The sequence below is a fragment of the Rattus norvegicus genome, chromosome 17 (assembly GCF_021556685.1).
Source record: "Rattus norvegicus strain SHRSP/BbbUtx chromosome 17, alternate assembly SHRSP_T2T, whole genome shotgun sequence".
Lineage (NCBI taxonomy): Eukaryota > Metazoa > Chordata > Mammalia > Rodentia > Muridae > Rattus > Rattus norvegicus.
This window is the reverse complement of record NC_141550.1, coordinates 13,520,202-13,543,247: the sequence shown is the minus strand read 5'-3', so window position 1 is coordinate 13,543,247 and position 23,046 is coordinate 13,520,202. Positions and strand designations below refer to the sequence as shown.

The following is a 23,046-nucleotide window of genomic DNA, read 5'->3' as shown; positions in this document are numbered from 1 at the left end:
GAACTGCCCAGGACACTCCCATAGAAGTAGAAAGGTCATTCCCAGGAGTCTTGGAACATTCCAGAATAGTAGTTAGGTGTAGGGCAAAGTGTCATGGTTAGGCCAGTGAACTGGTCTTGCTTCTGCCTTTCAAGTCCCATGTGACTTTGCTGCAAGGTACCCAAAATGCTGACAAAAATTCCAACAAAATGATATAAGATAATTTTAAATGATTTAAAACTGTTTTAGCAGGCTTATTGCCTTTGTCTGTTTATCACTCTGTTTGGCATAAATCCCAGAATATTTACCTCTGCTGATTGTGGCTTTCTAGGTTTCTCTGTTGAATAACATGAGTGTTTTAAAGAACAAGATTTTTTTTTCTTTTCTTTTTTTTTTCGGAGCTGGGGACCGAACCCAGGGCCTTGCGCTTGCTAGGCAAGCGCTCTACCACTGAGCTAAATCCCCAGCCCCCAAGAACAAGATTTTTGATAAACTCCTAATAAGGGAGGTGGGTTCTGGGGACTCCTGCAGGACCTAGGTCCTAGGCAGCAATTCCTCTCAATCTGGACAGGATTGTTAGAACTGTGATCTTAAAATGTGTTCCAAGAGTTACTAGTTAAAGCTAAAACTTCCATGGTAGCATTTTGAAGATGTTGTGTCATATCACCTTTGAGAATGTTTGTAGATCTTACTAGAAAAAGGTTTGAGTCAGGGAAAGCCTGTGTGCAGCTGCTCATCACCCATGTAGGAAGTTGACCATCTGCTTTCTCTCCTCAGGATGCTGAGGAATTCCCCAACCTGTCAGTTGCATCTGAAAGAAGACACAGAGGGGAATCACCAAAACTTCAGAGTAAACAGCAGGCGCAGGTCAGTTTAAGATTCCGACCTCTGGTACTTTTGGTGTAACTGTCCTGGTGCACAAGCTAGAGAGGCTGCTCTCCATGTGTCTTTGCGTAGGGATTTCTTTTGCTATATTTTTCCAGGGAGAACTACTAAGTCACTATTAAACTGAAGCAATTTGTCCCTTTTGTCATTAGACCTGGTAACTTGTCAGGAGGGGGACAGACTGCCTAGAACTAAAGAGTGGAGAGCACTCTTCCATCCAGCCCTGGCAGCACTGAGCCAAGGGAAGCCATAGCTCTAACCAGAAAAACATGTAGTTCAGGGTTTTTATTTGTGTGTGGGTGAAAGGGTTGGGGAAAGGGGTGTTTGTTTGTTTGAGACAAGCTCACACTCAAGCTCTAGCTGGCCTTGAAATTGAAACTGTCCTTGTGCCTCAACCTCTCATGGTTGGGGCTACAGGACAGTGCCTCCATTCCTGTCTTCAAAGACCCCTATAGGCAAAGACTTCATGGAAAATCACAGTGGAGAAACAGATAGAAATGGAAAGGAATAACCAACCACATTAATGAGGGCAGATAATGTGAATTTTTAATTGCTTGACTTAATAAAAAAACCAAAGAAATTTTTGTAGTTTTTTGATCTGTTCATTTTATTTTCTTTTTTTTTTTTAATTATTTATTTATTTATATGAGTACACTGTAGCTGTCTTCAGACACACCAGAAGAGGGCATCAGATCCCATTACAGATGGTTGTGAGCCACCATGTGGTTGCTGGGAATTGAACTCAGGACCTCTGGAAGAGCAGTCGGTGCTCTTAACCACTGAGCCAACTCTCCAGCCCTCATTTTATTTTCTTATTTTTGCAAAATGTATATCTTGGTGTATAAAATACAGTATTAGGAGTGAACTTGTAAATTGTACTTTGTAGAATGACTTTAAAACGGGTGGAAAGAAGAGCCAGGTTCCGGTGCAGCTGGACCTGGGGGGCATGTTGGCAGCACTGGAGAAGCAGCAGCACGCCCCGCACGCCAAGCCATCCTCCAGACCCGTCGTGTTCTCAGGTGGGCACCTCAGCAAGGGCTCAGAACTGCTCCCCAGAGACTGTTCTCTAAATATTTCCTTCCTCGTGAACATTACTTATCACCACCTCAGAGGGTGCTGGAATTAACATGGACATGGACAATGAAGGAGAGTAGAAAACTCCAGAAATTAATCTGAACATTTGTGTCAGGTGATTATTGATTATCAGGAGTACCAAGTCCATTAGAAAACAGAACAGTCTCTTCAGAAAGATGCTGGGCTAATGCGGTGCAGGAGAGCAGAGTCTACTCACCCATAGATGGAAACAAACTCAGATGAATCAGTAGGGTCTATATAGGGAGTTCTAAGCCAGCCAGGGCAGCATGTTGAGAGTCCTGTCTCAAAAAATCTAAAATATATTTAAATATGATCTATAAGACCTTAATAATTGGATTCCAGAATGGCCAGGGCTATACAGAGAAACCCTCTTGAAATACCAAAACAAAAAGAATCAAGAACTATCTTATTTAAGGTTAAGAGGTGTCCCCACTTCTCCTACTGTGGGTTCTAGGGCTGGAACTCATTTTGTCAGGCTTGCAGGGCAAGTGCTCCTACTGGCTGACCATTTGCTGGCCTAGCTACCTCTTAGAGGAGGTTGAAATTCTGTGACAGAAAATCTCCTTGTAAGGTGCTATTTTCTTAGGGCCTTTGCTGTATTTCGCATGGGTGCATCTCCCTTTTTTTTTTTTTTTTTTTTTTTTTTTTTGAGCTGGGGACCGAACCCAGGGCTTTGCACTTCCTAGGTAAGCGCTCTACCACTGAGCTAAATCCCCAGCCCCGTGCATCTCCCTTTTATGGGTGGATGGAGTAATGTCTATGTTCTATTGCTGGTAAGAGACACTGACCAAGTCAAGTCATAACAGTATTTAATTGGGGCCCCCTTACAGTTTTAGAGGGTTAATATGGGCTAATCCTCTAAATGATCATGGGGAAGCAGACATAGCACGGTGCTGGAGCAGTGGCTGATAGCTTGACATCCTGTTCCACAGGCAGCAGGCAGAAAGAGACATGGATCTGTCATGGGCTTTTGAAACCTCAGGCCCGCCCCAGTGACATGTTCTTCAGAAAGGCCACACTTCCTAATCCTTCCTAAACAGTTTTCATTAGCTGGGGGCAAACATTCAAATATATAAATCTGTGGGAGCCATTCTCATTCAAACTACCACAGACACCACTCTGGATAGGGTATAGTCAGTACAAATGGAGCTCTCCTGTGCCAGGTCTGCAGATGTGCAAGTATATCATGTGCATGCATGGAGGCCAGAAGAGGGTATTGGGTAGTCTCCATCACTCTGTCCTGTCCATTCCTTTTGCTTCTCCTAGAACCTGGGGGCTCTTCCCTTCTCAGCTAGGCTGGAAACTATCAAGCCTCAGTAATCTCTCTGATCCTCTTAGATATGTGATTATGGGTGTGCACAGGACATCTGTTTTGGTACATGGGTGCTGGGATCCTTATGACTACAGAGCAAGCATTCAGATGAGGAACTAACCCTCCAGCCCCTTTGGTTTGTTGATGTGAAGTTTATATAAGTTTAACTTTTTTCAGCTGTACAATTTAGAGGTCCAGATGAGGGGCTGGATTCTGTGGGGCCATTAGGTGCCAGGCAAGCAGGCAGGTGTAAATAGGAGCCGTCTAGCCATGTCTGTCCCCAACAGCATATGAGAATAAGGCTCTGTAGATGCAAGCTGCTGTGCTGTAGACTGAGGAGCAGCCTAGAAGTACTGTCGATTGTCTGGACAAGTTGTGTGAGCGACTCAGGATTACATAAGTGAGATCAGGTGGACGAAACACTTGTTACTTTAACATGGCACTCCATAAGGGAGTGGCCAAGACATGCTTAGACAAATTCTGAGAGTTCTTGGAACAAGGTAGTAGGGGTTTGTTGGTTATCATTCCTTTTTCTTTGGTATTTTAGAAATCATAAAATCATCTATGGGAATCAAGGGAACTGACAGGAGCAGGGATGGGCAAGAAAAAGGAATGGTGAGGAAAAAGACACTCAGCATATGAGAGAGCCATGTTCAAAGGCTTTAAACATGAAGGGGTAGAGTGCAGTGTTGCCTTGAAACAGCACTGTGGTAGGAAGTGGGGTAGAGGGAAGAAGTTAAACTCCAGTGTTCAGTAGTCATTATAGTTACTGATTGGAGGAATTGTTCCCAGCTGCCATGGTGGGATTCAAAGCATGGTTTTGTCCAGCAAAACTCAAGAATCAACTAGAAGCATGATTTACATTTTATAAGAGCCATGTAATATAACTAGACAAATGTTACTAAGGAAGCAGTAAGCAACTTGTACAGAGGTAGTACCAACTGAGTTTCCCAGGAACCAATGGCAGTAAACACAAGACCAACCTCAAAACAACCCAAATCAAGCAGTGTGGTCCTTGAAGTTTTAGACTCTACCAAACTCTGACTAGAGGATAGACCTTCCCAAAGTGATTGTATGCAAAGAGTAAATATCATTTGGAATCCATGCCTATGACAAAGGTCAGTAAGGTCATGGATCAGAGAGTGCATGGGAAACTCCTACAGATCCTCGGCCTTCTCTGAGCTGGCCAGGGCCTCTGGGCAGGGACCATGTGGCATCCCACTGTGTTTCAGTTGGAGCAGTGCCAGTCCTTTCCAAGGATGCCTCCTCAGGTGAGAGGGGTCGCCGCTCTAGTCAGGTGAAGACCCCACACAACCCCCTGGACTCCAGTGCCCCCCTAATGAAGAAGGGGAAGCAGAGGGAGATACCTAAGGCCAAGAAGCCCACCTCACTGAAGAAGGTATGTGGACTGTTTCCATGGAAGCAAGACACTAGATGGACTTTGTAGATTTGCCTGCTACTCTCAGCCCCTTTGTCTTTTCAGTTGTTCTGAGAAATGAAACCAGGGCATTGCTTATGTGGGCAAGCATTCTACCATTGAGCTATAGCCCAAGCCCACACCTTAAATGTGTCCATTTAAGGATTATATTACAAGCCAATGTTGCAGCAAATTGGGTCAGTTTTTTCTGGCCAATAATCTTTTACCCTCATAACAAGAAGTAGGTGTGAGGGAAAGATAACGTTCTTCTTGTTCCTGTGTGGCAGTATAGACACCAGACATAGGGGAGTTGCATTTTCCTTCTTCACATATGATGCTTCTCCCTGGTGCTCTGCCAGTGACTCTGAAGGTTTCTCTGCACACTTTCTGTTCACCAGTTGGCCCTACCATGTATGCTCTGTGTCCATTTAAATGTCCGGTGGGTGACTCTTTTTTTTTTTTTTTTTCGGAGCTGGGGACCGAACCCAGGGCCTTGTGCTTGCTAGGCAAGCGCTCTACCACTGAGCTAAATTCCCAGCCCCCCGGTGGGTGACTCTTGTTACACACAACTGGCCTCTGAGTCTTGTGTTTCCAGAGAGAGCTGTGTTGCTCATGTCAGATGTGGCATGGAGGGGCAAGTCATCCAGAGGCATGACATGTGCACTGGGCAAACTGACTGGGGCCTTTCTTGACAGAGCTTATCTATTAGGTGCAAGTATGTAGGGTGTTTTCATTGTTTTCGTTTTGTTCTGTTCTGGTTTGGTTTTTTGTTTTTGTTTTTGTTTGTTTTTGTTTTTAGATAATTTTGAAAGAACGGCAAGAGAGAATGCAGCAGCGACTCCAAGAAAGTGCTGTGAGCCCGACTGTGGCCAGTGATGACTCACAGGATGTGGAGAGTGGTGTTACTAACCAAATCCCCAGCCCGGACAACCCCACAGGTATGCCTCTCTTGAGTGTGTGTGCGTGCATTGCCTGCAATCTTTCAGGTGGGAGCTACTGTGAGAATGGTGAGCTGTGGTAGAAACTGGGACTCTGCCAGCCCCACATGGACCTTGTGGTAAAATGCAAGTCAACATGGCGCCTGGAGGATATGGTTTCCACAATGTAGCATTACAGAGGAGCCCCTTCCCGAGGTTTGGTTTTGGGGTGATGCTGGAACTTCCAACCACATGGCTATTTACCAAGTGTGTCATAAAAATTAATGTATGTGGATTTTTCAGAAGCCTTTCTATGGAGTTGTGAGTGCAGAGAGAGTACACAGTGCAGATGTGTGAGGCTGAAGGACCTCGGCTTGAGCGAACGCCCAGTGACCCTCTCCAGGGGAGGCCTCTGTGCCGTGTGCCACTCTGACTCCACCTCCTTTTCTGGCCTGTGGAGCAGTACGTGTTTTCAGTACTGTGTGGTATTGGGTGTAAGCGTGCCCGGTGTGGAAGGACAGCAGGGGAGTTAGCAGACAGGAGTCTGCCCTTCCGTGTGGTTGGCGTCTCTAGGAAACCATAAGTTCTTCTGGAGAGGCGGGCTGCTGCAGCCCCTGCCACACATCCCAGGTGCTCTGCCATGCTCAGCTGTGCGTGCGGATAAGCCTTGTCGGTATTCCCACCCTCGTCCCAGGGTGATGTCTCTGTGCTCTTGTGATGTTACCGTGCTTTCACTCTGATGCTCTGTGGAAGTAACTGGTGGAGACGCCGAGCTCTGACTGACTCCCTCTGGTCACGTGGCTCCACATGGCTGCAGTCCAGCACGCACATATGTTTGTGTTGGTTGTTTTGGTTTTGGTTTTTGTTGAGATTTTGGTTTTTTTCTGAGGTTGCTAGCTTTAAACTGACTGTAGCCTAGGCCATGGCAGTCCTCCTGCCTCAGCCTCCTGTGCTGCTAACCCAGGGTTTTTTGTTGTTTGAAGCAGGGTCTCGCTTGTAGCCCTGCTAGCTTGGAGTTCAGTATATAGACAGGATATAGTCAGCCCTGAACAGAGACCACCGCCTCAGCTTCTGAGTGCTGGGATTAAAAGCGTGCTCCACTGTGCTTAGCAACTAACCTTGCTTTTTAAATTTTCCTAATATGATATTCTTTAGAGTCCAAATGTAAAAGGTAGATTTTGGCACTGAACTACAGATTTAATGGTAACTTTTCTGTATTTTACAATGAAAATGAGACATGGGAAGGGGAGGGAGCATTAGGAAAGACGAAAAAACTACCCCAGCAGTCCCTGACGGCCTTTCTGCCTCCTCCAAAGCTGCAGTGCGTCTCCTCCCCGGGCTGTGCAAGTTGGATTGCTGGTGTGTCACTGGCACCGAGACTGTCCGCTCTGCAGGCCCTTCTCTGCATATAAAGCCCTGCAGAGATGCACAGTGATTTTCCCCCTTTCTGAAGGTCCAGAGAAGACAGAAGAACCCGTGTCTTCTACACCTGTGGTTGAGGGTGAGTCAGAAGAGCCAGCTGGCACAGAGTTCCAGAGGGACCCAGAGGCTTGCCAGCCTGCCCCTGACAGTGCCACCTTCCCCAAGATCCACAGCCGGAGGTTCCGGGAGTGAGTGAGCACTGGCTGCTAGGGCTGGGCGGGGGCTGGCTCTGACTTCCCCCCTGTTGGGGACAACAGCATAGGCTGTAGTGTCTGGTGCAGTGTGTTTTAATCCTGTGCTTGAAATCAACCAGGTAGCTAGTTATGCAGTGGGGGTAGATAGGATCCTATTCCTGTATCTGCTGGTTCTGTGTCCTATGGTTCTATGCTGTGGGTAATGATTGAAGAGGAGTTTGTAGTCCGTTTTTAAACTTGGGATAGGGTGAAGTGGCAGTGGTAATAACTGGGTCCTCCAGTTTCAGTGTCACAGCACTTTCTTTTTCCCTCCTGTTTTTCCTCTTTTCTTCTTTCCTTCCTTTTTTATGTATTTTTCTTTTTGGAGACAGACTTACTATGTGACCCAAGCTAGCCTTGGCCTTGAACTCACTCTCCTGGTTTCTCCGCCTCTGAACACTGGAGTTACAGGTGTGGCCTACCATATCTGGCTTCAGTTTAGTCCCCCCAGGAATGAATCAGTCCTCAGTGCCCATGCCTCCTTGTTCACAGGGCTCCTCAGGGCAGCCTGTCCAGGAGCCTGTGTTCAGAGCAGGGTGACACACAGAGGAGAAGCCAGATAGGACCTGTACCCTTCCTTGTAGTGGAGGAAGTTGCATAGACCTGGTGAGTGCTGGTGTCTCTATGGCTTTTGTCTGATGCTCTCTGCATTCCCTGTCCCTGGGGTTCCTTTCAGCTACTGCAGCCAGATGCTTAGTAAAGAAGTCGATGCTTGTGTCACGGGTCTCCTCAAGGAACTGGTGCGCTTCCAAGACCGGATGTACCAGAAGGATCCTGTCAAGGCCAAGACAAAACGCCGGCTTGTGCTGGGGCTGAGGGAGGTCCTGAAACACCTGAAGCTCAGGAAGCTGAAGTGTATCATCATCTCTCCCAACTGTGAGAAGACACAGTCTAAAGGTGACAGCCCTGCAGCACACCACAGCACACAGGCTATTGTGCCAGTGCCCAGTATTCTGCCTCACAGTCAGCCATGCACATGGTCAGCAGGCACGTTGGCAGCTTGCTTTCGGTTCTAACAGAATTCAGTTTCTAATGTGCTATCAACTGAGCCCTACCTAACACTAACTCTAGCCCTCCTGACCAAGGGTGGGACGAGCCTGCTGTGCAGGTTGTAGCTCCAGAGCCAGTGAGGTTGCTCAAGCCCTTGCAGGGGCTTTAGTCCTGTGGGCAAACTTGTTCAGTCTGGTCAGCTCCTCTGCTCACTCACTGCTAATGTGGGTTTGTCAGTACTCTACAGTTGGTCTGGCTTGGTAGAAGGCTGTTTGAGGTAATAGTGAACTTGTCTGCCCTCTCATCATGACTCAGGGAGGATTTCCTGTTCATGTTGTGTCCTGGGTTCCATGGTGGACGCAGTCCTTAGGACGAGTGCCATCACCACACACCCTCTTCATCCAGTTATCACTGCAAACGAGGGGAATATCTTGGAACATGTGAGCCATCTCCCCACCCTATTCCATTCTCCTGTGCATAACCTTCAACTCTGCCAAAGTCACACTTTGAGGTCACAGGTTCACACCCTGGGACCGAGTCCTGGGCCATGATCTCCAGGTGCCATTTTACATCCCAAACCTAGAGGTTTCCTCATGGGCCTGAGGCACCCAGACCTTGTAGCAGCAACAGCTAGACCCTCCTCCATGTGCAACCCAGCAGCTCACCTCTGCTGGCCCTATTCTGCCCCACCATTAATACCAGCCAGGACATGGCAGGGATCTAGTGACCTACCAGGCTGTCTGTGTGTCTGGTAGTGCCGTACAGTAGAAACTAAACTGAGTGGTTGCACAAGGCTTGTTCATGGGAAAGGCAAGCCTGGGCTTCCTGCCCTCTGGAGACCTCAGCAGTTGACCCTTAGACAAACCTTGGAGTACTTCTCCCACAGCTCCAAGGAAGTGGCTTGCCTACCACTTCCAGGTAGAGCCGAGTCATATGCCCCCTGGGAAGCGTTTTCTGTCTTCCTGCTTGTGAAGCAGATTTAGCTGTTAGCTCTACCTCTCAGCCTTCCTGCTGTCAGAGTATGTGGAGCATGGTCCATGCATGCCTGGCCCTGCCTTGTCAGAGGGCTGTTAGGAGAGCTGGGTGTCTGTGTGTCTGGAGTTTCCTGAGGTGAAGGCTGTAGAGCATGGAGGCGTGAGTCTGGGAGCCCAGGACCACACTTGCAGCTGTCCAGGTAGAGCTGACTGCACAGGGCAGTCTGCACAGCATGTTTCTTTTCCCCTTCCCTGCCTCACACTGTTTGGTAGGAAGCTTTTTAAAGTTCCAGATTAGTGTCCAGTGAACATTTGATCTCTTTAGATCAGCCTGTGCCAAGAGCGAGGGGTCAAGGATTCAAGGTCAGTGTGCAGTTGACATTTAGACCCTTGTGTTAAGTGTGTGAAAGAGCAAGGGTCAAGGTGTCCTGTTCATTAGCATGTTGGTGGTATTCTGAAAATTGTTTGAGCTTTATTCCTGTGGTCTTCTGTTTCCGAGGTAAATAGGTGATTTGTTCATTCCTTCTTGCTGTTGTTGGAGCACAGAGGTGTGTGCCCCAGCACCCTGACTCCCTCTGCTGAGAGTCATCCTCAGGTGCTGTGGGCGCCCAGTGACCAGGTCTGTCACCTGTGCTAGGTGCTCCTTCAACTCCTCCCTATGCTAGCCTTGCTGGTACCTCATCAAAGCAGGCACAAGGATCCAGTCCAAGCCAGGCACCTGGGCCTGCACAGTGTGGTGGGCGTCCTAGCCTATCTGAGCCTCTAGTTTTCATTCTGTAAGTGGGGACTTAGCATTTGTCTTTTAAGATGTTGGAAATGCTACAGAGCTGATATATGTGAAGCAGTTGGTCAGTGGCCTGTTACAGAATGGTGCTAACTCTTCATTTCCCTCAGTGCAGTGGGAACTGTGCAGTCTGCCTTATAGAATTGATTCTTCCTGGTGGAATTTGGTATGGGCAGTTGACCTTATTGTGATACTAAGTGGGCTGTGTTGCATCAACCTGTGTCCTGTGGACCTGTCTTTGACCAGGTGGACTGGACGACACACTGCACACCATCATCGATTGCGCCTGTGAGCAGAACATCCCCTTTGTGTTTGCACTCAACCGCAAGGCACTGGGGCGGAGTCTGAATAAAGCAGTTCCTGTCAGCATTGTAGGGATCTTCAGTTACGATGGGGCCCAGGTGAGTTGGCCCGGGCCTCTTAGCTCCTTGTCTGTGGAAAAGAAGTTGGGGTCACAGCCTGTGATTTAAACTTACCAACAGGCAGGCCAACTCTGTTAGGTTCACCCGAAGGGGAGTCTGTCCCAAAGCAGAACCTTCTCAGAAAGCAGTCACCTCTGTCCTCCCTGCACTGAGTAACTGAGTAAAGGTCCGAAATTTGACTCTAGGTTTATTGCCAATAGAGAGGCACCATGGGCCTTAACATTTGTTCGGGCTTCTCACCTGGCAATGCCTGTGGGAAGAGACCCCACAACCTGTGTCACCTCTGCCTTGCTGTGGAGGGTGCCATCCTACAATGTACTCTCTTCTGCTCAAGGACCAGTTCCACAAGATGGTTGAGCTGACCATGGCAGCCCGTCAGGCATACAAGACCATGTTGGAGACGATGCGGCAGGAGCAGGCAGGAGAACCTGGGCCTCAGACCCCTCCCAGCCCACCCATGCAGGACCCCATCCAGTCCACCGACGAAGGCACCCTAGCTTCCACTGGAGAAGAGCCACACTATAGTGAGTGCTGTGGGGAGGGGACCTCAGGAGGGTAGGAGAGCAGCATGGCACTGGTGCCTTAGGACTAGCTGCAGTAGGCCATGACAGTCCACACAGGACTGAGGCCATCACTCATGCCCATCACCTCTGAGGTCTTAGACTTTGAGGTGGCTTACGGGCAACTATACCTAAGACGTAGGGAGGGCAAAGGAATTCTCTCAGGTCCATTGTCCACTGAGATGTGCTCTTTGGGGCTGTGATTGATCCTGGTCATTAGGGGAGAGCCAGCCTAGCCGATGGAGAGAATGAATAGAGCTGACCAGATACCTAGACAGAGCGACCATCTGTAACTCTTTCCTGCCTCTGAAGGAGTTTTGTGACCCATTAATGTCTGTCACTTGGGCTCTCTTCCTGTTTCAGTTGAGATTTGGAGAAAGCATCTGGAAGCGTACAGTCAGCATGCCCTGGAGCTGGAAGACTCACTGGAGGCATCAACCTCTCAGATGATGAACTTGAATTTATAAGAAGAGTTCTTGCCTGTGTGTCTGTGTTTTGGGTAAGGATGGGGAGGTAGGAAAAAGACTTCCTTCTCAGTTCTGTACTGACCTGGTGTATTTATGTGACTGTTGAGTTGGAAATGCACTGGCCTACGGGCAAAGGAAGCACCAGGTGTGGCACCGTTCATCATCCGTCAGATGGACAGACACCCAGACACTCCCGTGGGCACCCTTCCCAAGAGCCTGGTGATTCAGCTTTGGTTCTCTCTGCACTGGATCTGGAAAATGCTAGAGAATGTGGTCCTGGGTACTGTGGCTGCCTAGGAACCACTATCCACAGCACCACTGGGGATGGTGGAACAGGAGCTGTGCTCCAGGGACAGTAGAGGGCCCTCCTTAGGGATGGAGCCCTGCCACTTTGTGCTGCCAAGGATTTGCTAAGATGAGCCTCAGAAAAAAATTAGTTTCTAACATGACTTTTTGACATAAATTAATGCTTTTAGTTTTTATTTTCCAAAGAAGCAGTATATATCAAATTTGTAGTTTTCAGTTTGGTATCTACAAATCTTTTTACTGAACAGAGGATAAATGTGGTTTCTGTCTTGGAGGACAGAGCTTACTTGCGTGTTTCCCTGCAAGCAAGAGGGCTTATTTGTTAGAATAAAGAGTGATTATTTAATTTCATCCCAGACTATTGTGATCTTAGGTGAGTGGTGTCGGTCTTAATGGTTGTTACCACTGGAGTTCCATACTGACTTGTTCTTCTCTTGCACTGCTGTGGTCTGACAGACCCAGTCTTCCTGCCCAGCTCTGCAACCAGGGACTACCGGGTCCTTAGACCTGTGTCAGGAATGAGTCTCACTGTCTGTCTGCCAAGCGAATGTGCTGGCCCTAGGAACCATTGTCTGAACTCATCTGGGGAGCGAGCGAGTGGCCTGTGCTGAGAAAGGGGAAGACTGGGTCAGAAAGGGCTGCCGAGTGGCCTGCCACACCCAACTTGTGGCCAGTTCTCACCCCTTATTGACCCTGACAGTGTCAGCCTGGGAAATGGATTTGGTGGAATAGGTCAACAGGACAGCCTTTCTTTTCAACCATTCATGTCAGTAGGCCATAAGTTGGTTATAGCAAGTTTAGACATAAATTTATAGGGATCTTTTAAGGAACTCTGTCAGCTACATTCAGCAGCAAGAATTCTGAAATTTGATAGGACCAAAAAAAAAAACAAAACAAACTGGTTGGAACTGACTCGTGATTTGAGGACTTCCTGCTCAGAAGTGCCTCATCTGTGGTACGATGCTAATCCAGGCTCCTGGCCCATACAGGAGTCCTGGGGTGCCCTGGTTGTGCCGTCACTGTTGGCACTCCCGTGAGGCCAGTGCTTTGGTTGGAGTCAGTTAGGCTCCCCTTGGCCCCCACTGTGCCAGGGGTGCCCAGGAATGAGCACCAGACTGAGCACAAGGGCAGGTGCCCACTTTTGTTGCAGCTGAACAGGGAATCTTACTAAATCTACTTCTGCCTGATCATCCCCTGCCACCTCAGTGTATGACTGCTTTGTGTCAGACAGGTCCTGACATATCCAGTCTTCATGGAAAATACAGGACGCATTGACAAGGCAAGGGACAGGGCAGCTTGTTGTGGTTGAAGCCGTAACCAGTGGAAAGAGTTTACAAGGAAATTGTCACAGGGTGTGAGGCGCTGCAAGCATGGTCAGGGTGCATTGGTCAGGTGAACAGGTGCTGGGCAGTGTTTAGACAAGAAGACAGCACACATGACCATCAGGGTCCCTACCAGATCTGCAGCTAACCCCATACCTGGAAGCTCACCTGATTCATTGTCCCAGAAACAAGGGACATTGCAGGCTGAGCAAGGCAGTGTCTCCAGGTATCATAGAAGGGCGTGGCTTTGTTATGAACAGAGTTTTAGGTTTTATGATTGACAAGAAGAGACATGTCTGCCAAGATTAAAGGCTCAGCAGGTCTTGGGCCACACCTCCCCAGGTCACACACACCCACAAGCTTCAAAGACCGACTGTAACATAGACCTAAAGACATGCTAACTCAGCACTGGAAAACAGTTTAATACGGCACCAGGAGATTTGCATAATTGACCTGTTTGGCTTTTCTACCTCAGAAGCGGAGCGCTGACAGGGTGAACAGGTGGGAAGCACTGTGCTTTGGAAAATAGCCTTGGGTTCTGAGATAAGCAAAGAGCAACTTCATCATCACTCAAGGTTTAAGGCAAAATATCCTCATGTGGAGTCTCAGCTCTCCTATCCCAGTAGATCAACCTGTTCCTGGGTGGCCACATCAGCAGAACCGGAGCGAGGTTAGCTGTGCTGACCCTGGGGGAGGAGCAGGAGTGCATGAAGTCCTGGGAAGAATGCAGGGTGGCTGCCATCGGGTTAGCCTTCACGGACTGCTCTGTCATCTGCTGGGGGTGGGGTGGGGGGAGCCTCCTAAACAGCTCAGCTCCCTGTCTGCCAGGCAGGCTTAGCTTTCTGCTACATGTTAGGAGGTCTTGCTCTCTGTCTCAGGCCTGTGCAGTTCAAGCCTTGCGATTCCCAGCCTCTAGAAGGGACACTCAGGCTGTGGCAAACGCTGTATGGAGCCAGCCAAGACACAGAAGCTTGGCGCTGTGGGTGCTGTGCCTTCACCACGTACATCTGCAGCTGCTGCCAACGAGGTCACGTGGGATCCACTGAGCGCTGTCTCAGGCGGCTAGAAGGTATCCTTGCTGCAGCTTTCCTGAGAAACAAACACCAGGTGGTTTTGAGTTCTGGGCCTAGTAGACTAGCCCCAAGCCCCGGGGGCTTAAAGTATCCAGCTTTCTCCAAGGATTCAAAAGCAGCACTGTGGGCTCTAGCTTCAAACAAGTGTTCTGTGAGCCCCTGCTGACTAGGCAGGCTCCTGCCTTCAGAAAGGGGTTGTGGGCAATGACTAAGATGATTGGCATCTCCTGGTGTCAAAGGCGACCTTGGAGGGAGATCTGTCTGGGCTCTGATGAGAGAGGGGACTAGCAGTGCTCACTGACAGCCTGGCAGTTATCTAACCACATACTCAGGCTTTCCCAAGGTTCGAACTCCTGCTTGTGTGTGGCAGCTCATCCCAGGGTAAATCCTGGCGGAAGGGCAGCACACTGACTTGAGCCTGTGTGAGGGCACCCTTCCTGAGGAAGCTTCTCTTCCACAAGCTTAGAGGTAGTGACAACCCACCTCTCCATGGTCTTCCACAGCAGCTAGTCTCCTGCTCCCATGAAAACAGTGAGTTCCAGGAGACCTGCCAGGGACTAGGGCAGCCTTAGGACCTAGAACAAAGCTCCTGGCCTGGGCATGACCTAAAACGTGTTTTGTTCTCCTCTTACACCACTGTTGTATCTGATAGCCTCAGTAACAGCGCAGAATTCCCACAGGGCAATAGAGAAGGAGAACTTGTCTACAGGCTGAGAGGAAGTCAGAGGAGCCCACTGGCAAAATAGCGGTTACCTGCGGAAGCTCCCTGGTGGCCATGTACATACCCATGCCTTCCTCCAGCCCTGCATCAGCCGGTCATGCTCCCCAGCCACCAGGCGCCATGCAGCAAGCTCCTGGTTCCACTTTTCCTGCTGTAGTGCCTCTGGAAGACAAGCAGAAGCAAGGTCACAGCTTTGCAGCCCCCAGGTTGCTACTGGTGCACACTGTCCATCAGGACCACACTGTAGGCTGTGTGGGTGGGTGAGTCCCAGTTCTGCTCTGGCAGCCTGTCCCCCTGGGGGAATCCCTCAGTAGCCTGAAGGGGCCACAGCAGAGCTCTGGGGAGCTGTGGAGTTTACATTTCATTACTAGTTGGTTATTTTTGAGACAGTTTGGCCCTGTTGATCTAGTTGGCCTTGAACTCATTCTGTAGCCCACTGCCCACTGTCATTTTTTAGATGGCAAAGGCCCTATTCCCATAGCTGTGACAGGTGACAGAGACCCCCACTTTGCTGGTGAGCCTTTGGGCCCTTCAGTAAGGGCAGGTATGGAAGCTCAAATGTCAGCATAGCTCTTACTAACTTGGTAGGATTTTAGGATGCCAACATGGCTATGGGTTTGGGGGTTGGGGGAGATTTCCCTCACCTCTCATTCTTCATGGTCCCCTAAGTGTGCTTTCTCTTGGATTCTGAAAACAACCCAACTGCATGCAAGGGTGAGATAACATCGTGTCCTTGAACTGCTGCTTATGCCAACGTCAGAAATAGTCCCATGAACATGAACCCACCCAGTGTGAAGGCTCCAGTTCATTCAGTGTCATGGCAACCCCTACTTGAAGCTCAGACCTGCTAGCCAAAGGGAAGGGGGAGAAGCCAGTTCTTCCAGCGATCCTTGGGAACCCTGCACACTGATTCTGACAGCACAAGTGAGCAGGGTGGGCCTCTCCCCGTGATTGTCAAGGTGATTTTGTAGCTGTTGCTAGTGCTGCCCTAACTCCAGGTGAGAATGTGAAAGCCACAGGCCCCTCTGATAACTGATTCATCCTGATTGCCAAGTATCAGGCCATTGCTCAGATGTGGATGGTGAATTGTTTTCTCTAGAACCCACTAAAGGACAGTGGAGGAACTTTTTACTGTGTGTGTGTAAAACCATGAAGAGAGTACTAGAGGAAGCTGCCAGGGGACCTGCAACATGGGAAGCTTTGAGACACAGCTGCTGTCCCAAGACAGCTTCACAGCAAGGCTGTGGTACAGCACCTGAGTCCTCTAGATATGGGGAGTGGGAGGAGTAACACGGTCACGTGTGTACAGCTTCAAAGACTGCCCTACCAGTGACAACTTTCCCTCTGCCTTAGTGTAGAACAAAAGGTCTCTGGATTGGGTACACAGCAGACAGTTCAAGTGGACATTCAACACTGAAAGGAGGAAGCCCTGCCCTCTTTCAACCCAACTAAGCCTTGCAGTGCCCTGTTAAGCTATTCTAAGTCTGGGTTACTGCTAGGTTTTGATGCCGAGTCCCAGCTCTGCGGAGACAAACCTTGCATTTTGTAAGAGCCAAGAGAAGGCGGGGATTGTAGCTCACACGGAGAAGAGCTGAGCCCCAGCCTGTCCCATCAGCACCGTGCACAACATGTGCAGGGGCCTCAGTTCTGACTCAGAACCCCTGTAGTTCTGACTCAGAACCCCTGTAGTTCTGACCACTGGCTTCCCAGTGAGCCCCAAGCCATGCCGATGCTACTTGGTCCAGATCCCATGCTTTGAAAAGGGCAACTTGGAGAGAAGAAAATTTTGGAGAATGAGGACTGTTCCTATTCTGTAAAGCAAAGAGAAGATTTGCAGCAGCAAGCCAGCAAAATGCAATAAAGCCAAAAACTCCATTTCTAAAAGAACCAATAGTTTGGAAGGTAAGGATGAAAAAATGCATGAGGAACTAGAAAGGTTAAGAGATGATAGGAAAGAAAACATCGCCTTACGGAAGCAGCTCAATTCTCACAGCTTGGAAAAGATCCTGAACAGTAGGTGGAGAACAGTGAACACAGTCAAGAAAATGCCCCTGAACAGGCGGGCAAGGGCACTCAGTTAATGTGCCAGTGGGAAAGTGTACAAAGACCAAGCCATTTTGAATTATCCCTGCTTGAGAAAAGAAGCTTCCAGAGAAAATTTAAAAAGGCCTCAAGTGACAGATACATAGTGAGACTCTCAAAAAAGTGGGGGAATGTCTCAGGTAAAGGGCCCAGCACCAGCAAACTGGGCCCTCAGGTGCCAGAGTGGTGTCAGGAAGTCTGGGTACTCAACCAAACTAACACTCAAGGGATACAAGCTTTCAAAAGGTTTGCTTCCATACACATGCCTCAAGACATTGTATAAAAACCAGCCACTCAATAAAAGAACACCCAGGAAGTCAGACCCTTGGTCCAACATGAAGACAGAACTCTGCTCCCCAAGTGACAAGCGACCCCAATCAGGTATGCTGCATCCTGTCCCAGCACGCGGGAATCTGAGGTGGGAGCTTCACAGGAAAGCCAGTTAGGCTGCAGCATGAGCGACTGCTTCAAAACAGCCATCCAAAAGTGGCACCTTGGCTCTGAGAGACAGCTGAGGTTGTGATAACAAGCCAGGGTGTTTGGTAACTGAGTGTCCTGCAACTGGGAATCAGCAGAGGTACACCACATGGGAAGTGGAACAGGGAAGGGGTGTGTGTACCCGTGCACGCACAGTGGAGGTCAGATCAATCCCAGATGTAATTTCCCAGGAGCCATCCCCCATGTTTGGTGAGACAAGGTCTGCCTGTGTCTTGGGGCCTGCTGTCTGGGCTAGGCTATCAGGCCAGTGAGCCCAGGGATCTGCCTGCTTCTACCTCCCTCGCAATAGGAATACAGCCATGTACCATCACACCCAGACTTTACTGTTACATTCTTCTATTGAAAGTGCACACCCGGGGTTGGGGATTTAGCTCAGTGGTAGAGCACTTGCCTAGCAAGCACAAGGCCCTAGGTTCGGTCCCCAGCTCCGGAAAAAAAAAAAAGAAAAGAAAAAGTGCACACCCATGTTCACCTGTGCGTGGAAATCAGAACAACTTGGTGTCAGTTCTCTGTTTCTACTACATGGGTCTCGGATCCAACTAGGTCACTCACTTGGCTTTACTAATTGAGCCTCACAAACTCTGTACTCAGTTTACTTGGGCTCTGGGAATCAAATGCATCCGGCACAGTAAGCACTTCATCAGTAGCCTCCTCTTCCCAGCCTCTTGTAGTAACATAAATTAGGTCGCCATATAGGAAGGTGGGAGGCAAGCAGTATACAGTATGTGTGCGGTGTAAGTGGTCTGTACATGTAATCACATGACATCCACAGTATGTGTGTGTGTATATATGCAGGCATACATACATACGGCATATATACGGCTGTGTGTGGGTGTTTGTAGTGCCTGTGTGCTCATGTGTACATCAGTCTACTATATAACAGTGAAAAGCTAAGTCTCCCCCAGCACAAGGCAAATAGGTTACTCCTCAAACTGAAGCTACACGTCAGTGTCTTTAGACTGTCTACACAGTGACAACCGGCCCTAGGAGGGTCGCTGCTGGCATGGATTGCACTTACCATGTCTCATCACAGTGACGTGAACCTTTGAGGTCTGGTTCCCTGCTGAGGAGAGGACAGAGCAGCTGTATTCCGTGGTTTCTTGGATGGTGTCCCGAAGCCAGCTGAGGGCATGGGCCCTGCCATCAGGCAGCGCATGGGTCTGCATAGGTACACATGTCTCCAGGACACGCCTGTTCTTCTCCCAGATGAAGCGGATGTCTGCTGGACCTGTGGGCACATGGACTCTCTCCACATCTCTACCCGAGACTCAAGGGAGGTGCCTGAAGGAAGGGCCATCCTGGTCCCAAATAGATGAGCAGTGACACAGGACAGCTTCCAGCTCTGTACCAGGTCTCTCCTGGAAGGGCTAAACCACAAAGTGCCACACCCACCCTTAGACCTCACCTCCTCTTAGGCCTCTTGATGCCAGGCGCCTTGAGTCAGAACACACTTGAATGTCCTGTGCCTTTGAGAACACAAGACCTCAACCCCTGGTTCCTTGTTGCACTGTACACCCCTTACCCAGTGAAGTACCCAGCAAGTATCCGGAGGCGTGGTACACATTCTGAGGGTATATTTGATCCCTGGCTCCACCCTCCAAATGCCAGGATTCCATGTGTGTATTACTTCACCATGCCCAGTTCTTAGAGGTTTTTTTGTTTTTTGTTTTTACAGTAATTACTGAAAAGATAAAGACAATAGCCAAGTGTGGTGGCATATACCTTTAATCCCAACACTCAGGAGGCAGAGGCAAGAGGATTTCTGTGAGGATTTCTGTGCATAGTGTGGCTCTGTCTTAAAAAAAAAAAAATAGATGAAGACTAAGGCCACCTGTTTCCACCACACTATTCACACTAATTCCACTACATCCCATTCAAGGGGGCCCTGTGGGGGACCTCAACTTGTCTGACACACAGGGTCCTGGCAAGTGGGTAAAGCAGGGGCATCCAACAGAAGAGAGAGATTCTGTGACCCAAACTAGAAGAGCGAACCTCAGATCCTTAATTCCTTATAGGGTGTCTGGGGGGTTTTCATTTCTAGGGAATTGTAAAGAAAGGTTGAGTTCTGGTCACAGTGCCAAAACCAGTTGTGATGGCAACAGGTCACCACCCTGTTAGCGCTGACTTATGAGTATGTGTAGTCTGGATCTCAGACTTCATCCTAGAGCCACAGCGCTTCAGGCCACGCTAGGACAGGCTGCACTCCATCCAGGAAGAAGGCAAAACAAAGCAGCTAAACTCCCTGCTTCACTCCCTGGCCCTACCTGGGATTTGACTGAAGATGGCCCAATGGTGGTTTAAACCAGCCTAGTGGTGCTATGCTACATTTCGTCTGCTACTGTGGCCAGGTATGTGATATACCAAGCTGAGCTGGGTAGGCCAGGACCCTCCAGCCAGGGACTGACGGACGGACAGACAGACACACACACCTGCCTGGGTCCAGTTGAGCACCCCACTAGCATGAACAAGGGCATCTCTTGCTGAGGGTGCTGGTTCTTGACGGTGCCTACATTTCCTTCAACCTCCCTCCTCCTGATGAGCTGAGGTCACCTGACCTAACGTGGCAAAAGCACATCGAATCCCCAAGGGCAGCCCCTGCTTGACCAGAACACCTCATGAGGATGGGTCTTTAGGTTCCCTTGATGCCAGCCCAGCCAGGAATGGAAGGCTGGTTTGATGAGCGACACTCAATCAGGGGAGAAAGGAGCTAGCAATCTCCACCAGGGGCTCAAACACTGAGCAGGAAAAAACAAAACAAACAAAAAAAAAACAAACAAAAAACCCAACAACCAAAGGAGAACCTGGAACTCTTAAGAATCACCTGGCATTGTCCCCAGCTGTGAGGCCAGAGTGTGTGGGTGGCCAAGGGTGGGAAAACTTACCCTGGGGAAGGAATGGTGCTAGGCAGGGAGTTTGGACCTCTTAATCACGGGTTGGAGATATATTTTTTTCTTTTTAAGAAAGGATCTCAGTGTAGCCCAAGCTAGCCTTATCTTTTTTTTTTTTAAGAATTGTTTATTTATTATACATAAGTACACTGTAGCTGTTTTCAGACACCAGAGGAGGGCATCAGATCTCATTACAGACGGTTGTGAGCCACCATGTGGTTGCTGGGAATTGAACTCAGGACCTCTGGAAGAGCAGTCAGTGCTCTTAACCGCTGAGCCATCTCTCCCGCCCCCTAGCCTTATCTTTATGTAGCGAAGGATGACCTTGAGATTGTGATCCCCATGCCTTCACCTTCCACATGCCGGGGTCATAGGCCTGCACCCCTGAACAAGTTGACAAAGTATTGAGGATCTAACCTAGGGCTTCGTGCAGTCTAGGTGATCATTATACAAACAGGATCCCAGCCCCTCAGACTGGACTTTTGGAGAGATTTTTAGTTCATTACTTTAGTCATGAAGTCTCCTCACTTCACCAACCTTGGCATCTGTCCATCTTCATCTGGTCCCCTCATCAATTACTTGTGTTGTCACAAGCTTTCCTCTCAAGCTGGACCAAGTACACCCACAACCGGACAATCCCAGGGATGAATCCAAGGCAGTAATGCAACTAGAGGGCCACAGGCTGTTTCTGTTAGTCACAACTAGGAAATGTCCGGGGGGGGGGGGGCACACAAGTGGTAGAAAGCCACTACAGTGGCTACAGTGACACTACAGTGACAGTCACAACACTCAGAGAAAAACTGATTTCAAAAAAGACGAAATGGAAAGCATGTAGTACACAGTGTTTGGCAGGGCTCCAGAGGGTTAACAGAATGTAGGGTGTGCTAGGGTGTGCCCATATATGTGGGGGTTGAAGGTTGATGTCAATCAAGTGTCTTCCTCTATTGCTTGTCACTAGAAATAGAAGCAGGGTCTCAACTAAACCATGATCTCATTGGATCAGCTAAACTGGCTCCATGATCTCCCTTTCCCACCTCTGGAGCACTGGGATTATAGGTGGTCTATTGGAACTGCCTGCCAGACATGAGGTGCATGCTGGGACCAAACGTCCGGTCCCCATGCCTCACAGCAAGTGCTTTGCCCACTGAAATACCTCCGCAGCCTGGGGATTGGCTTTATTTTGTGTGTATGGTGTTTTGCTGGCATGTTATCAATGTACCACAAACATGGAGTGCCTGAGGAGGCAGCATTGGATCCACTGGAACTGGAGCTCAGTCAGTGTGAGCCACCATGTGGGTGCTGGGAATCAAACCCATGTCCTTTCCAAAACCAAATGCTCTTAATCACTGCTGCACCCTCTCTCCAGCCCCTTGAATTTTTAATTTATGTTTCCAAGATCTTATTAATAAAAAATACAAATGTTACTTTTATAATTAAAAAAGCCATTGAGAAGGACTGAGCTGGGTGTGGTGAAGCACACCTGTCTTATAGGCCCAGTACTCAGGAGGCAGAGACGGAGGGTTGACCATAAGTTCAAGGCCAACCTGAGATAGATAGATATATATGCCCTAATTCCAGGCTAGCCAGGGATCCATTCTAAGGTTCTGTCTCTAAACAGATAAATAAATTTTAAAAATTAAAAAGCAAACGTCCTCAAGGCCAGGAGTGTGTCAGTCTCTGACGGACATTCCAAAGGTGCTCCAGAAGCATCCGTGGCTACCCATCTGGCTGCAGACCAACAGACAAGACCTGTAGACTTAAAATGAAATTCTACAATTTGCTTTCTACTCAAGTGTTTTCAATTCTGGCCACTGACACCTCCATGTACTTACAAGCATCCACGAACACACCTACATGCGTACGCATGCACATCCGAGTACAGATGTCCATCAACTGGGGAGCACAATGGGAGTCATCTCTTAGTATGTTCAGGGCCTCAGTTCTAGATCCCTGAGGACATCGAAAGATATGTTTGCAGAAAACCTACATGTACCTCCTCCTGAAGACTTTGAATCATTTCTAGATTTTTTAGAATACCTAATACTACGCAGACACTACTTAAATAGTTGTGAAACAGTTTGACTAGGGAACAATGGCACGATGGAGCCTGTATAGGTCCAGGACAGGTGTAGCTTTGTGGATTTGGATTCCTAGCGGGTAGGATCCTGGGTGTTAGCTGCAGATCTTAGGGCCAAGCACTTCCTTCTGCATAGTACTCAGTGCCTTCTCATGGAACCATATTGCATTAGCCATTCCTCTGCAGGCGAGCATCAACCTACAATCCAAGTGGAAGAACTTATGCTTGAGGTGTTACAACCAAAGAATGAACGTGGGACACTAACTCCAGTCGCGAACACAGAGGACTGGAGGAAGTCTCATCACCAAACCCTCCGGCAGGGAATCTACTTGGCTTGAGTTGGAGCCAATCCCCAAATCCCATGAACAGGAACCTTCAACTGCAAAGCTCCTGAGAGATCAAGTTTGTGGTGCGAGGTAGAAACATGTAGGCCACACTGGCCACAAACCCCACACCACAGTGCCTGTAAAGTTAAAAGTGCCACAACTGTCAGCCATGAAAGAGGTGAAGAGGTACTTACTCTCTGTTGGTTCTTTAACTATCCAGTTCCTTCTGATTGCGGGAATCAAAGAGAGGGAAAAGGAGCGTTAAAAGCAGTGGGCAGTGCCACCCCTCAGTGCTG

General features: G+C 48.8%; 2 protein-coding genes across 34 annotated transcripts in view; one reads left to right on the top strand and one right to left on the bottom strand.

The window, feature by feature from the left end:
• Positions 1-12,114, top strand: part of Secisbp2 (SECIS binding protein 2) — a 31,145-nt gene extending 19,031 nt beyond the window's left edge. For 5 of the 15 annotated variants that reach the window (XM_087591576.1, XM_087591570.1, XM_087591569.1 and 2 more), the window contains 9 exons: positions 757-846; positions 1,751-1,883; positions 4,504-4,670; positions 5,488-5,626; positions 7,059-7,215; positions 7,937-8,157; positions 10,255-10,409; positions 10,765-10,954; positions 11,354-12,114. In XM_087591576.1, coding sequence (XP_087447702.1) covers positions 757-846; positions 1,751-1,883; positions 4,504-4,670; positions 5,488-5,626; positions 7,059-7,215; positions 7,937-8,157; positions 10,255-10,409; positions 10,765-10,954; positions 11,354-11,457 — 1,356 coding nt within the window. In that variant the 3' untranslated portion in view covers positions 11,458-12,114. 15 annotated transcript variants of the gene reach the window in all.
• A 1,373-nt stretch (positions 12,115-13,487) lies between these two features.
• Positions 13,488-23,046, bottom strand: part of Sema4d (semaphorin 4D) — a 107,121-nt gene continuing 97,562 nt past the window's right edge. For 16 of the 19 annotated variants that reach the window (XR_015640756.1, XR_015640758.1, XM_087590394.1 and 13 more), the window contains 3 exons: positions 18,478-18,687; positions 14,944-15,041; positions 13,488-14,174 (listed from right to left, as the gene is read on the bottom strand). Coding sequence is in view for 14 of the 19 variants with exons in the window: in XM_087590394.1 (XP_087446520.1) it covers positions 14,148-14,174; positions 14,944-15,041; positions 18,478-18,687 (335 nt within the window). In the remaining 5 variants the exon portion in view is untranslated. Of the gene's footprint in view, positions 14,175-14,943; positions 15,042-18,477; positions 18,688-22,944; positions 22,977-23,046 lie in introns of all 19 variants that reach the window. The other 3 variants (XR_015640757.1, XR_015640759.1, XR_015640760.1) reach the window with 1 other exon arrangement.